The 14,837-nt window shown below is 40.2% G+C and overlaps 1 protein-coding gene across 1 annotated transcript in view; it reads right to left on the reverse strand.

Moving 5' to 3' along the window:
• The window catches only part of PDGFC (platelet derived growth factor C), a 225,870-nt gene that overhangs the window by 59,134 nt on the left and 151,899 nt on the right, over positions 1 to 14,837 (reverse strand). The window contains exon 3 of the mRNA XM_024211549.3: positions 9,070 to 9,250. Coding sequence (XP_024067317.1) covers positions 9,070 to 9,250 — 181 coding nt within the window. The remainder of the gene's footprint in view (positions 1 to 9,069; positions 9,251 to 14,837) is intronic.

Raw genomic sequence — 14,837 nt, forward strand, 5'->3', positions numbered from 1 at the left:
TTAATATCCATTGTATTTTTGCTGGTAGGAAGACAGTCTGTTGGAGGGGTTGTGAGGAAAGGGGAACATGCTTGTACATGTGGTGGTGGTTGTCCCCAGAAATTAGATGATTTTTGGAGGTTATTCTCATTATTATTGTTAGGGAACAGAGTTAAACCGGAAGTGAGTCCCAGGGCGGTTTATGTCTTATGTTCCAAAAATTCATGCTTCAGGGGTTCAGCCAGCCATTGGCAGGGGTCAGGAAGGGATTTTTCCATTGCTTGCGTGTTTTCTGGCAGGGTTTGTTTTGTTTTGTTTTGCTTTGCTTTTATCTCTTTCCTCTGAACTGCTAGGGGTGGCCACATGGAATATGTTATGTAACAATTAAATGTTTTCCTCATTTTTAAAAAATCATTGATTTCTAGGCAATGACATATATTCTGTTACACTGGAATAAAGAGTGGGATAAAAAGGATAACACAAAATCTTAAGCACATCTCAGATCCCTGTGACATGCATATGATGAACTGATAAGATAAGCAAAAATACTTCGCAAAAAAAAAAACCAACTATTTTTTTCTACAAACACTGACCTCCACCCACTTAATCATTAAGTACTTTCACATTAAGGTCACTGAACATTTTTTTCTTTTCCTTTTATTTTTTAAAATGATTTTCCGTATGAGCTTCTGTCAAAATGCTTTTACAGACCGATTTAAAAGCAGGGCCGGCTCTAGGATTTTGGCTGCCCCAAGCAAAAACATTTTTGGCCACCCCTGCTTTTTTTGTGCCCCCCCCGCCCCAACTCTGCCCCTTCCGAACCCCTTCCCCAAATCCCTGGCCCCGCCTCCTCCCCCGGGGGTGCCGCATTCCCCCCCCATTGCTTCCTGCGGCCCCCCCCGCGACCTCCCGCCCTAGCTCACCTCCGCTCCACCTGCTTACCTGGGTGCGCCACCGCTCCGCTTCTCCCCCCTCCCTCTCAGGCAAGGGAGGGGGGAGAAGCGGAGCAGTGGCACGTTCAGGGGAACAGGCATAGCGGAGGTGAGCTAAGGTGGGGGGGCGCAGGAAGTAACAGGGGGGGTAGAGGAACTGCTCCACCACTGCTGCCTCCCCCGAGCGTCCCACTGCTCCCCTTCTCCCCCCTCCCTCCCTCCCAGCCTTGCTGCGCGAAACAGCTGTTTCGCGCGCGGCAAGCCTGAGAGGGAGGGGGGAGAAGCGGAGCGGTGGTGCGTTCAGGGGAGCAAGCGGAGCGGAGGTGAGCTAGGGTGGGGGGGGCGCAGGAAGTAACCGGGGGTACAGGAACCGCTTCCCGCTCCAGCTCACCTCCGCTCCACCACCGCCTCCCCCGAGCGCCCCGCCACTCGGCTTCTCCTCCCTCCCAGCCTTGCTGCGTGAAATGGAGAAGCGGAGCGGCGGCAGCGCGCTCAGGGGAGCAGGCGGAGGTGGAGGGGAGGCGAGCTGGGGCAGCGGGGGCACTTTTCCCCCATGCCACGGAGTCGGCGCCTAGGATGGCCGGCGCCAGAATGCCGCCCCTAGAAACATGCCACCCCAAGCACCTGCTTGTTTTGCTGGTGCCTAGAGCCGGCCCTGTTTAAAAGAAGAAGAGAGACACTCCAGTGCTGAGTAAACTAAGTATATTCCAAGTTTAGCGTGACGGTAAGAAACCTGGTAAATTTGGCAGATCAGCTAAAAACATTTATTTAGTGGAGCAGTTATTAAGAGAAGTATATTTATCCTTTTCTTCTGGGAACTCAGGGAAACAAGATTTGGCTTTAATGATCTTTTCCCATCAGGATTTATGAGAATTAACATCCCAAAACAGCTAAGATGAAATCCTGGCCCCACCAAAGTCAAGGGCAAAACTCCTATTGACTTCAGTGGAGCCAGGATTTCACCCCCTGGTGGGCTCTGACTTGGAGCAAAGGATTGCCCATCAGATGTCCTTTGCAGGATAAGAGCCTTCATTATCTCTGGTTGCTGCAAAGTTCCCCTCCCTCTTATCCTCATTGTTTCAGTTTTTGATTTTTGTTAGTTGTGGGGGTTGGGGGGGACAAAAATGTTCTTACATAAAGACACAACAAAAACCACCGAGCAAACCAAACTAACACACATTTAATATAAGCTAAATGGGGTGAAACAAGTCTGATGTTCCACAGCTTTGCTGAACTGGAGGGAATACAGTAAAAAGTGACTAAATAGTTCTAAACAGAAGATCTCTGTAAATTTCTACTCCAGTGGCCTCTCCTAAAGACTCTTCTCTTACGTCAATAGTACACACTTAAAAAATTTATTAAAGCTAATGTTAAAAAAAATTGTATAATACATAGATTGAGAAAAGAGTGTTTGTACATCTGGGTATAGTGCTTAGATTATCCCCACAATTCAAAGTTTGTTTTTAAAGTCATAAGATACATATAGTGCATAATCAGCAATAACCCAAATTTAGGTGAATGAATTTAAGACTACAGTTTAGATATTAGCATCCATGCATTCAGGTACATTAATCATGAAAAAAGTTATACAGAGAGTTGGTGGCGGAAAGCAAAATATATCAATGAGTGACGACTGTCCCTTAGTAATTGAGAATTTCGGATAGGTTGTCCATTTAGAGAAAAAACAGTCCACCAGGAAAGTATTTTAGTTACTTTCCCGACTGCGCTTCTCATTGGCACTCCAGTTCATTCCTTCTGATATTGACAATGTTCCGTGATGTGTTCTATGTAGATGTCCCTCGACCACCTGATGGTGTCCGACATCAGGAGTTGCCGCATCAGCACAGCATAGCATTGATCGACTCTACATTCTCTCAGCACTCGCTCGTTAGCGGGGTCCCATGCTCCCAGGGATCCGATGATCAGCGTGTGAATTTGGATCTCGTAGCCCCTAGCTCTCAGGGTGTTGACCAGAGGGGCATATTTCTCTAGCTTTTGAGTTCGGGTGCCATGGAAAGCCGAGGTCCTATTTTCGAAGGGCACTGTGATGTCCACTATGATGATCTTCTTCCGCTCCTCATTGGTGGTGACAATGTTCGGTCGCAGTTGGCTGTCGGTTCCGGGGATGGCGGAGTTCACGGCAACCTTCCCCACAGGTGGCAGGATGGCTCTGACCATGCGATCTTGGATGGCATTGTATCGCAGCTGCCAGGCTCTGGAATGGGGTTTGCAGCTACACAAGACATGGGGTAGTGTCTTGTTGGCATAGCCGCACTCCCTGCATTGCTTGTCCCAATTTCCACGGCGGATGGCTACGTTCAGCGGGACGCAGTTGAACCGGGCCCGGTCGATGAACCTCCAGTTGGCAAATTGGGTGAAGCTGCCCTCGGGGAGGAAGTGGTTGCTGGCGTCCCACTTGCATGTCATCTCGAAGGCCTTGCCCTGTCCAGCTTCTGTTTCAGGTTTTCCACATGTTGGCAGCGGATGGCATCCTTCAGGGTCCTCTCCAGCTTGGTTTTGGCTCTCAGAGTGATGATGGTGCACTCCGTGTTCTTCACCTGTGGCACCAGGACTCCCATCTATTACAACCAAAGCTAAAGCATCTGACAAATTACCTTTAAAACTAGGGTGATCTTTCAGAAGATTCTTGGATTTCCATTTCCATCTCAATTTGTATACAAGAGGGTAAGTATATTTCTTGCAAAAAAAAATTTGGCATGATCTTCAATGACAAATGACATGCTACCATGTGCCAAGAAAGATGGGGGATATAGTCACCCCCAGCTTCAACTGGAGCAGCTTTGTTCTCAATCCCCTGAATAATAATAACTACTTTGGCAATCAGTCATGCATTCCTTAATGGCACCTGAGGCATCAAGTGTCCCATTCACTTGCTCCCCCAAGTAACAATAGATTTTATTACATCAAACTCTCTACGCCAAAGTTGTAACTGACATAACTGAAACTAAACAAGTCACCAGAAAGAATGTTACCCAGACACATATTGTCATAGTTCATAAGGTTTCTTTCAATCGTATATGGTTACTGTGTAAATTACCAATGTATTGGGGGAAGGAGGGGAAGAAGTGGAATAGGTTTTCACAACATACTTGAAGATTACTGGAAATCATTTCTTTGGCAACATTTTTTCCCCCTTTACACACAAAAAAAGCTGAATTGCAAAATCATCATTAAGTAATCCTTAGTGCGTAATGTACCTCTCCATGAAGCAAAGACTCAAAACAATTGGACGCAACATGGAAGAATGACTCAAAATGATGGGCATTTTTAAAAAAAAAGTTAGGAAGCTTAAAATGATACCAAGTTAGTTTCTATAGTACAGACAATTTCCAACACCTCTGCTTCCTAAGACTCCAAAACAAATAATGTACAAGTATAAATTATATATACAAGTGTATGAAGTTTCTGAAGAACAAGTATAAAACAGAGGAGATGAAATAAAATTAGGTCTAAAATAAGGGATGGCCCGCTGGTAAGTACTCGAAAAGTGAAGAGCTTCACATGTCTGAATTCTGTACTATGTACACAAGTATTTGAAGAAAAATCATTAGATCTGGTCAGGGAATCTTTGCCATCTACACTGGGTAGGGTCTGAACTAGAGTAAGAGCTTTCTATAAAATGATGTGGCTGAGGAAGTCAAAGCTGCTGAAACTCCTTTTGTCTGATTAAGTCTGAGAAATAAAGTCATCAGACTTACCACCATTCTTCGGATACTAAATCATCATGTAAAATGTTGGTTTGCAATTTAATATACAAAAGTTTAAAAAAAAACTATTATAAATTACAGCAGAATTAAACAAAGTCATTCCCCCTGCCTTAGGAGACCTGAAATGTGTCCTGTGCCCCTCACTGTGTGTGGCCTCCAACAACAGAAACAAGCTTGCACTGCTTTATTTCAGTTTTGCTTCATTTCTCCTCAAACAATTTCTCATTGCTAATCTGCCAGGCCTACCTCCCCCCATCCCCCCCCGAGCAGAATGGGGGCAGGGGAAGGAACATGTTAACTGTTTAGGACCAAGTCATAAAAGTAGATCAGTTATTTTTCAGCATCCGTTTGATTACTTTACTCTGCATTCATTTAGACTTTTTGCTTCTGCACAACCAGAACCATCTTTCATTTTTGGACATGTGGATTTCTACCTCTTTTGAAGTATAGTGTGATATAGGATTACACAGAGGGGGTGGAAGGTCCCTGGGAATTGAGGAGAGGTAGAGAAATAGGAGGGGGAGTGAGGGGGGTCTCCAGGCTGGGAAGGAGGATCTCAGGGTTCCTACCTGCTCCCAGGCCTGTTCCAGACACTCTGGCTTCTGCTCCCTAATCCCAGGCTCCATGGCAGCCACTCCAGATCCTCTGGGTCCCGCTCCCATCATGTTCCCCCCTTCCCTCCAGGGCATGTAACAGGTTTATGTGGAGGTAGAGCCCCCCACAATATTTCTATTGTAGGAGCACTAACCTCCCACCCCCCAGAATTACAGTTAACAGCAAAATTAGTGACAGTAAGTTTTGTGCAAGTTTTCAATATCTGTAGCTTAGATTAAGTAAATTCAGTTTTGAAGCTCATCACTTGTGATTAATGTGAAATATACAGTGCCACATAGTTGATGGTTGCATGGGCTGCATTATTGAAATATGAAATATTATACTTTATAGTTCGTTACATGATAAAATTTGGGGTATAAAGAGCATTTCCTATTCCAAAGGGAGAAATGAATACATAGCCACACAATTACTTTTGGAATTGAAAAAGGGGTATCTGTTATACTTAGGGCTTCTGTTTGGGGGGGAGGGTTAACAACTCAATTTGGGGGGATGGGGTATTTTTAGCTATTTTTGACTTGTATGTAGATGTCCAAAATCAAGATTGGGGGAGGGGAGCTTTCTTCATGTATATACTGTAATGACGAATGTATATTATATACATTCCTCATTACAGTTGTATATACTGTAATCTCTCTGTAATGTTCCCTAGTGCACAGCAGCAAGGTCTATATGGACCAATTAATGCACAACACATTAGAGTGCTTTAAAAATCATAGTCCCCATAGTCCATCTTATTGCTCTATGTCAGGGGTAGGCAACCTATGGCATGCGTGCCGAAGGCGGCACGCAAGCTGATTTTCAGTGGCACTCACACTGCCTGGGTCCTGGCCACTGGTCCGGGAGGCTCTGCATTTTAATTTAATTTTAAATTTAATTTTAAATGCTTCTTAAACATTTTAAAAACCTTGTTTACTTTACATACAACAATAGTTTAGTTATATATTATAGACTTATAGAAAGAGACCTTCTAAAAACGTTAAAATGTATTACTGGCATGCAAATCCTTAAATTAGAGTGAATAAATGAAGACTCGGCACATCACTTCTGAAAGGTTGCTGACCACTGCTCTATGTAGACAAGTATCCATTTCTACTGTTTACTAGATAAACACTGATTTGTTTTTTCTTTTTAAATCAAGGGTGTTTTATCTGATTCTGAACTCAATCCAGTGAAATTCCATTGATGTGAATGGAAATACTCCTGACTGATACCTATGCAAGTGAAATCAGTATTACTACATGTATATATCTAATATGATGTATATTTGTACCATATTGTACATACAAATTGTATGTATAATATTTTATGTGTATACATACCTCATATGTATGTGATAAATTGAGAATTATGAATGTGTCACTTGCCCACTAATCCATCTCTCAGAAACATATCCTCACATTCCAAATCTCTTCAAATCTTCAAACAGCTGCCATTGTTTTAACTTAACCTTACAAAGAAAGATTTCCTCCCTCTACTTCTGAATGTGAAACCTCCAAATATCAGAGGGGTAGCCGTGTTAGTCTGAATCTGTAAAAAGCAACAGAGGGTCCTGTGGCACCTTTAAGACTAACAGACGTATTGGAGCATAAACTTTTGTGGGTGAATGCCCACTTCATCACTTGCGTCTGATGAAGTGGGCATTCACCCACGAAAGCTTATGCTCCAATACTTCTGTTAGTCTTAAAGGTGCCACAGGACCCTCTGTTGCTTCTTACCTCCAAAATTACATCTGCCTCAAGCCCAGAATGGGTAAAAGTCAATCATAATGTCAGAGTTTCTATACAGACAAATAATACAACCTTAGAGTTGACTATCTCATGATCCTGCAGAGCTAGAAAGGGGAGCTTTATAAAAGCATAAGAAAAGTGAGATTTCTCTATGGAATGGCATATACAGAATATATAACAGTCTGATATGGTGAAAAGGTTTTAACACCACTTGCTTTGAATAATCTGGATAACCTAATAGTGTCTTTACCACTCGTGTAACATGCCCATTTTAAACTCATTTATTCAGCATTTGTTCTTCAAAAACTTCATTCACTTGATCCTCTCAATGGGACAAACCTCTTGAACTCAAGACTTTTTGACAGACTGGATAATAATATAGAGAGTAGAGGATAGGTCCATCAATGGCTATTAGTCAGGATAGGCGAGGATGGTGTCCCTAGCCTCTGTTTGCAAGAAGCTGGGAATGGGCAACAGGGGATGGATCACTTGATGATTACCAGTTCTGTTCATTCCCTCTGGGATACCTGGCATTGGCCACTGTCAAAAGCCAGGATACTGGACTAGATGGACTGTTGGTCTGACCCAGTATGGCCATTCTTATGGTCTTATATAGATGATTGGAGGGAGAAGCTACTAGGGCAGAAACAACATTCTAATGTTTTTATTACATTCTTGTCCATCAGAAAAATGGCTGATGCTAACCAGCTTACTCTTCATCAAATTATGAGGAAGATAATATAAATTCACCTCTCTCAGTTCAAGTAAGTATAATCAGCTCTTACTACAGCATCTATTTTGTACAGAATGGCATAAATGTAAAGATAAGGGAATTCTGGAACTTATGAATGTGTTTATTTAAACCATTCCACAAATTTCAGATGGATTTTGGATTACACACAAATCATATATAATATTACTTCCCACCTGTTACATGTGTCAGGGAGAAAATGAAAAAAAACTAGACAGCTGCCCCAAAAAACTCACCTATTTTTGGATTTTATGTTACCATTTTCTAAAATTGAATATACTTGGTCAAATTTTGCCCTCACTTATACATGTTCCGCTCCCTTTAACTCAGCTGTCTGAAACTGTAAAGCATGGCTAAGTTCACAAACTGAACTGAATTTTGGGTTCATATGAACATTTGACAATGAGCTAGTTTCAGGATTCACTGTGATTATGTAACAGTTCTATTAAGAAGCTATCAAACCAATTTGTTACATATAGAGGTGGCAAATGTATGGTCTTTTAGTAACCACTGCAGGTGAAAAAAACCCTAACGTTTCACATTTTTGTTAATAATTTGCAATTATTTAGTTCCTTACATCTAAGTATCCAAAGCACTTTACAAATATCATTATTATTATTTGTATTGCAGTAGCACTTTGAGGCCACTATCAGGATTGTGTGCCCCTCCTCCCCCAAAACCCAAATTATGGGAAAACTGAAGTGAAAATGGAAAGAAAACTCAAGTGAATGAGCCAAATGCATTTTTGGTGCAATGCCACTCAAGTTAGTTTTATGCTTCAAGCCAACGGAGTTACAATATGGGTTATTACAATATGGATTACTTTGACCCAATATGGTTTTTTCTTCAATAATGAGTTTAAAAATAGTTTTAGCCAACATGGCCAGTAAGGGTAATTAGGAGATAAAACACACAGAATAAGCTATGAGGAACTGGATAAAAAAAACCAACCATGTAGTTTTGAAATGTTGTTTTCCAGCAGACAAGAAACTCATTCTTTATGATGGCTGAACTCTTCCCAAAACTAGAAAAAAATGTCTTTTTTACTGTACTGCGTTAGTAATGCAAGAGTTTTTCTGAAGTTTCTACATGAACAACTGAGCCCACAACTTCCCAATCCAAAGCCATCCATGCTAACTACAAGAACATTTGGGTAGTTATATTATGGAAATAAAATTTATGGTCCTGGAAGACAGACTTAAGAATAATAATTGTGATAATAATGAAAGATAACAATTAGTAACTAACCCTAAACTATCAAGCCACTCTCCTGAGAAGTAGTATTGTTAAAATTTTGTTTTCCTGATACCTCTTGGTCCTGAAATGATGTTACTTACTGGCATGAGGAGAGTATAATGGATGCAGAATCCAGGTTCAGAAGAAAAATATTCATCGGATACAAATCTTATCCTGATCTGGTTTCCTTTGGAGATTTGTTTACTTGGCACAGTACTGGAACCACACCAGCGCCCTAAAATAGTGCCATCACTCGGCTCTTCAACTTCTACAAAGTCATACCTGAAAGAAAAAGAAAATCAAACATTTATTGACTGATGCATTTCCTACAGAATTCTCATGATTTACTCAACATAGTCACATTTCATTTAAAAAAAACCCAACAACAAATGTCTCTTTTCATGCTGAAAGTATGTCATTGAAGCCAGTAATTTTAATCCTAGGTTCTTCATCCAAGTTGCTATTGGCTTAAACACATAATAAAGTCATTCAGTGGAGTTAAAAAAAAAGTTAGAATAAGAGTTAGCATTTTGAACAAAACCTCTTAGTAACAAATGTTTGTTTCTTATATGGAAAACAAGTACAATATATGGGATAGAGAGGAAGAAAATAATCATAAAAGAGAAATAACATAATTTTGAAATATTTTAAATGTGATACAGTAATTGGTATGTGCTAAATTTAGTAGCAGTGGTAGTAGTATTTTGCTGATGACCAATGTTCAATGGCTTCTTTTGCAGCTAACAACTTTCTCCTCCTGTACTCTGACAGGAAAGAAAGCTTGGAAAGGCTTGAAGTGGCATTAAGTTTTCAGTCCAGCAAAGCTCTTAAGCATTTTCTTAACTTTAAGCATGTGTTAGTTCCACTGAGAGCTTTGCTGGATAGGGCCTAAGTATAGAATGTACCAAAAATTATCCAGCATTTTGGGCAACTGTCTCACAATGGATGGTCTGGAGATTGAGTTTTGAAGACATAACACAAACAATGAAGGTATATCTCATCCCAGTGTTTTGTCATTCCTATCCACTCCGCTCATCATCTGCTCCAAGGAACAGTCATTAAGAATAACCTTCTGAGCAGACTGCTTTCTACTTCACCCCTCAAATAGAGGCACAGACATTATTAGGGAGAGGTGTGCAAGGAGCATAGGGCTAATCCAGTGCTGAAACTCCCGGGAGATGTAGCACAAAAAGGGGACAAATATGCTTAAAGCCACCTGCGTGTAAACCAGATATTTGACCAGTAGAAGGCCAAAGTGGACCCTAACGTAAGTTAGAGCACTCATGGAGTTTGTTTCCATTACTCTACCACTTTCTCACTGCCATAAGGTGCGCACTTCCTTTACACCACCCTTTTTGAAGTCTTGGTTTTTGAGTCACACTGCATCAGTGAATACTTCTAGTTTCTAGCGTCTCAGACCTTCCCCAAACAGTCATGAAAGGAAATTATTGCTGTTCACAGGATTCTGAACAGGAGTGAAAACATGGCAATTCTGGTCAGTTTTCCCTCTACTGCAGCTTGGGAATCTCTGTGCAACAGCAGAGGCACTAGAGTTGTCCATCTGATGACATACGAAGCCGCACTGCTATTTAAGCGTAAAGGTGTCTTTGGAAGGTTATATTATAACCATTAGGGATGGATGTTATATATATATATATATATATATATATATATACACACATACGAGGCCGCACTGCTATTTAAGCGTAAAGATGTCTTTGGAAGATTATATTATAACCATTAGGGATGGATGTTATTTTTATATATATATATATATATATATATATATAAATAATCATTCAGATTTTGAAAACAGTGATTGCAAATGCCTGGGGAAGTTTCCTACTCTCCCTCAATTTTTCCTAGTATTGCTCACATTCTCATACACATATATACATGAACACACACCAAATACATTTCTCAAAGCAACCTGAATTGGTAAATCATAAATACAGTTCAATTCTTTTCTTAGAAACAAATAGTACTACCCACAACTGTAACTAATACTCTGATTTTAAAAAAAGAAGAGAAACACACACACTCTTCTAAATAAGGCAGGCATTGCTTAATGTGAAAATCATTACTTCGTAACAATTTTCCATTAAAGTTTTCTGTATTTTTTTTTCAGTAAACTTACTCTCTATAATTATTCCCAGTTCCCTAGCTAGACAGCAGGCAATAAATTCTTGTGTTGCATGTCTGTGCAAGTCAGACTCATACATTTATTATCTCTGTTTAAAGGACCAGTATTTTTTCCACTTAATTAAAAATGAATAAAATGAACATGCTCATTAAAATGTGATTGCAAGATATTACTGCCATGTACTTGAGTTTTAAATCTTGAGTGAAATCATGATATACTACTAATTGCTTTATCACCATTGTATTTGATTTTCCAAATGAGCATCATACATTTATACAATTTGATTCTTAAATTCATCCATCAATATTTTTCGTTTATGATCATGTGTTAGTATGAACACAATGTGCATGTAATAGTACTACAGCCTCAGGGATTTGAGAACATGTTTTAATTTGCCGTTTAAACGCAGTGCATACTTTGCCGTTTAAACGCAGTGCATAGTTTTTTAGAGGGTCTTTTTGTAGTTTATAGCTTCAGCTAGAAAACAAAAGAAAGAAGCCATCATTTCTTTTATTTCATGGAATGTGAATAAAAATCTGTTAGGTGTTATATTTATTGACTTCAGACTCAAAAGTATTGGATGTCAGGCATACTACAGTCACCAGTGCTTCTATATAATTTATGCACTTCTTTCTATTGCACCTTCCAGACTCCTGGCACCCTAGGGGTAAAAGCACAATTCAAATTCCATAGCTTTAAACCTAGAGCTTTTTTAAATGAACACTAATAACTCAGCTAGATGGGAGACTAAGTAAGGATTCTGTCTAGCATACAAAAGCCAGGAATGAGAATTATGACTCATATGCAAAATAGGCCCAGATAAGAAGGTTCATCTTTGGCTCACTTTTATATTCAGTTCTTGTCTTCCCAATCTTTGCACGTTATTTGAAAACAAGCTTCTGTTGCAACCAGTATACTTTTAATTCAGCATATGTGTCGCTAATGATAACTTGATTGAGCCTGACTTTGAAACACTTGAAAGCGGTTTGATATAAAAAGAACAGATCACGTAGAAGTAAAAACAAAGAACACCAAACCCAATATCACTGATAAGTAGAAAGCCATATGTCCCCAGGTGACCATTCTGGAGACACTATAATCCTTATAATGCACTCACTAATATTGTATTGCAGTGCGCACAATTGCCCAAATCACTATTTAAAGGATTTACTAAACCTATTTTATGAGCCAATTAAACATAACTTTCTCACAGCAACATGATACAGTACATACAGCACTAAGTGGTTTATAATGATTACTCCCTTTTTCTAACATTTCCCTGGGGACCTATAGAGGATTTATGTTCAACAAACAAATCTGGCGTTCTAGACAAAATTTCTGCTCTCATATGGGAATCTACAAGCTGTAAAGATGAGTTTCTTGCTGTTGAGCACAGCGGTAGGCAGTTTTTTATACAGAATAGGTATTACACCATTAAAAGGGGAGAATCTTTACAAAGTCTATCTACATTAGCAGAAAAAACAGCACATTTCCCAGACATACTGAAATTCTGTCAATTAACTTTATCCCTGTCAGTTATCTAAACCAACTGTTCGGTCAGAGCCTGCCAAACAGATCAGATGTGCATCTCAAAATTCCTAGCATTGCACGTGTTGACTGGAGCCTAAACTTGCTGTGAAAGATAACAAAACAAACAAAATGGTTAGGAGTCTCTAGTGTTTACAGGCCCAAACTGTACTTGGATGGTGTGCAAAACTGAACCTTCATGTGACAGGGCTGAACAGTAGCGGTGGCAAAATCCACAGCTATCCAAAACTATACTTTCCTATATAGAGATTTGTTAGTCAAAACTGTGAAAGGCACTGACAACAGATAAATGGTTTCACATTTTCCAGTGAAGTTACAAAGATGATTTATACACTAAATAATTGTTTGCCTTTAAATAAAATACCTTTCCAGTTTTTCTTCTGCTATATAAAAGCTAGCTTGAGACTGCACCGTCTTCAGTACTATAATGAATTATAGCACTAATATAGCGCTTTACGTTTTCAGTATATTATACAAACAGTCAGATTTTGGACTACAGGGCGGTTTATTCAGGAATCGAGGTGGCCTTTTTAGTCATGATCAGCCCATTTTTCTTTCCCCTATTTCTGTGGTGGCATGCATATTCCACTTATTTTTGGTATATGTGCCTGGGACAGTGGACTGAATTAACAGATTATTTATGCAAGGGGCTATTTATTTGTAACGAACAAATAAGCAATGAAAATTGCTCTCTAAATTTCAAGGTCTTTCTAGCCAGGAAATGTATTTTTCCTGGGGAATGTATTTTCCCCTCCTCTCTGTATTTTTCTGTGGGTTGCATTGTCATTTGCTAAATATATAACATGCTGATTACCTGGGCCTGCAGCTTCAAGACGTTTGTGCATCTTCCCCCTGCCTCTAGTAATTTCAGAAAATAAATTAATGAATCTATAAACAGAAGCCCATAGTTAGTATAATTCACTGTATCAGAGAACTTGACTCTTTCTGTTCTTCTATGTGCGCATGTATGTTTTATAAATGAATATTTACTTAATAAAAATGCCTTTGCTTTGGTGAGGTGTAATATTACTCCCTCCCTCAATTATTAGTTAGAATACAGAATTGTTCTTTTATGGAAGAATAGGAAATTGGTAAGAACCTCCCACTTGTATAGTTATTTGCTTGATCCCTGTGTCAATATATTTTCTCTACCTCTCTTTAGAGAAGATTGTTAGGGACTAGAGCTGGATGAAAAATTTCTGATGGAACATTTTGCCTTTGGAAAATGCCGATTCATCAACATTGATAGCTCTGTGGGAATGTGACTATTTCAACAAATTCTGATCAACATCCGTTAGGTTTCTGATGGCACCTTGGTTGCCAGGAAATATTTCAAAAAGGTGAAAAGGAAGTGTCATTTTGACTGTTGCTAAACAAAATTTTGGAAATCCCATTCCATAGGAAATTTCATCTTGTTTTTAATTTTTATTTATTTATTTGTTACATTTTGGAACTAATTTTTATTTTTGCAATGGGATGGGAAAGTCAGTTTTTGGCCTGCTTTACTTGGGACAGTGGGTGAGATTAATTTACTGTCTGTCTACATAAGGGAACCAAGGGATTGGTAGCAGCTAGCAGGCTATACAGAATTCACTCTAACTTACTGGTGTTGTAAGTGATTATTAGATGTTCCTGCAGGGGTGGCAGAAACTTCCTAAAAGTGGGGGAGCCCTAACTGTGGCTCCGCCCCCAGAGTGCCCCTCCCACCACAGCACCTCTTCCCCCCCGAAGCCCCGCCCTCACATCACGCCTTTCCTCCAAGGCCCCGCTCCTGTGGCGTCCCTTCCCCCTGAGGCCCTGCTTTGCTCACCATTACAGCCGGTAAAAAGTAGGGGGGCCATGGCCCCTTGGCCAGCCCGTTCCAGCGCACCTTTGTTCCTGGTGACATTAATGTTGTCATTTTTGGCGAAGCAAAATGAGGTTCTACCCTTAACTTAATGGCATTTATGTTTGATTGTTTTTTTGCAATGTGCTAACTATTAAACACCACATCTGATCAATTCCAAACTTACAGAGAATGTTCTAGGCACCAACGGGCACCGAGAGCCCCTGGCATGGAGGAAGGGGGCATGGGGAACATACAGAGCTTCTGGAATGTAGCAGAAGGTGAATGGGGGGGGGCTCAGGGTTCCTGACATGGTGGAGAAGGGAGGAAAAGGGGAACATGGGGGGAATAAT

The sequence above is a fragment of the Terrapene carolina genome, unplaced genomic scaffold, assembly GCF_002925995.2.
Source record: "Terrapene carolina triunguis isolate 2854851 unplaced genomic scaffold, T_m_triunguis-2.0 Scaffold66, whole genome shotgun sequence".
Taxonomy (NCBI): Eukaryota; Metazoa; Chordata; order Testudines; family Emydidae; genus Terrapene; species Terrapene triunguis.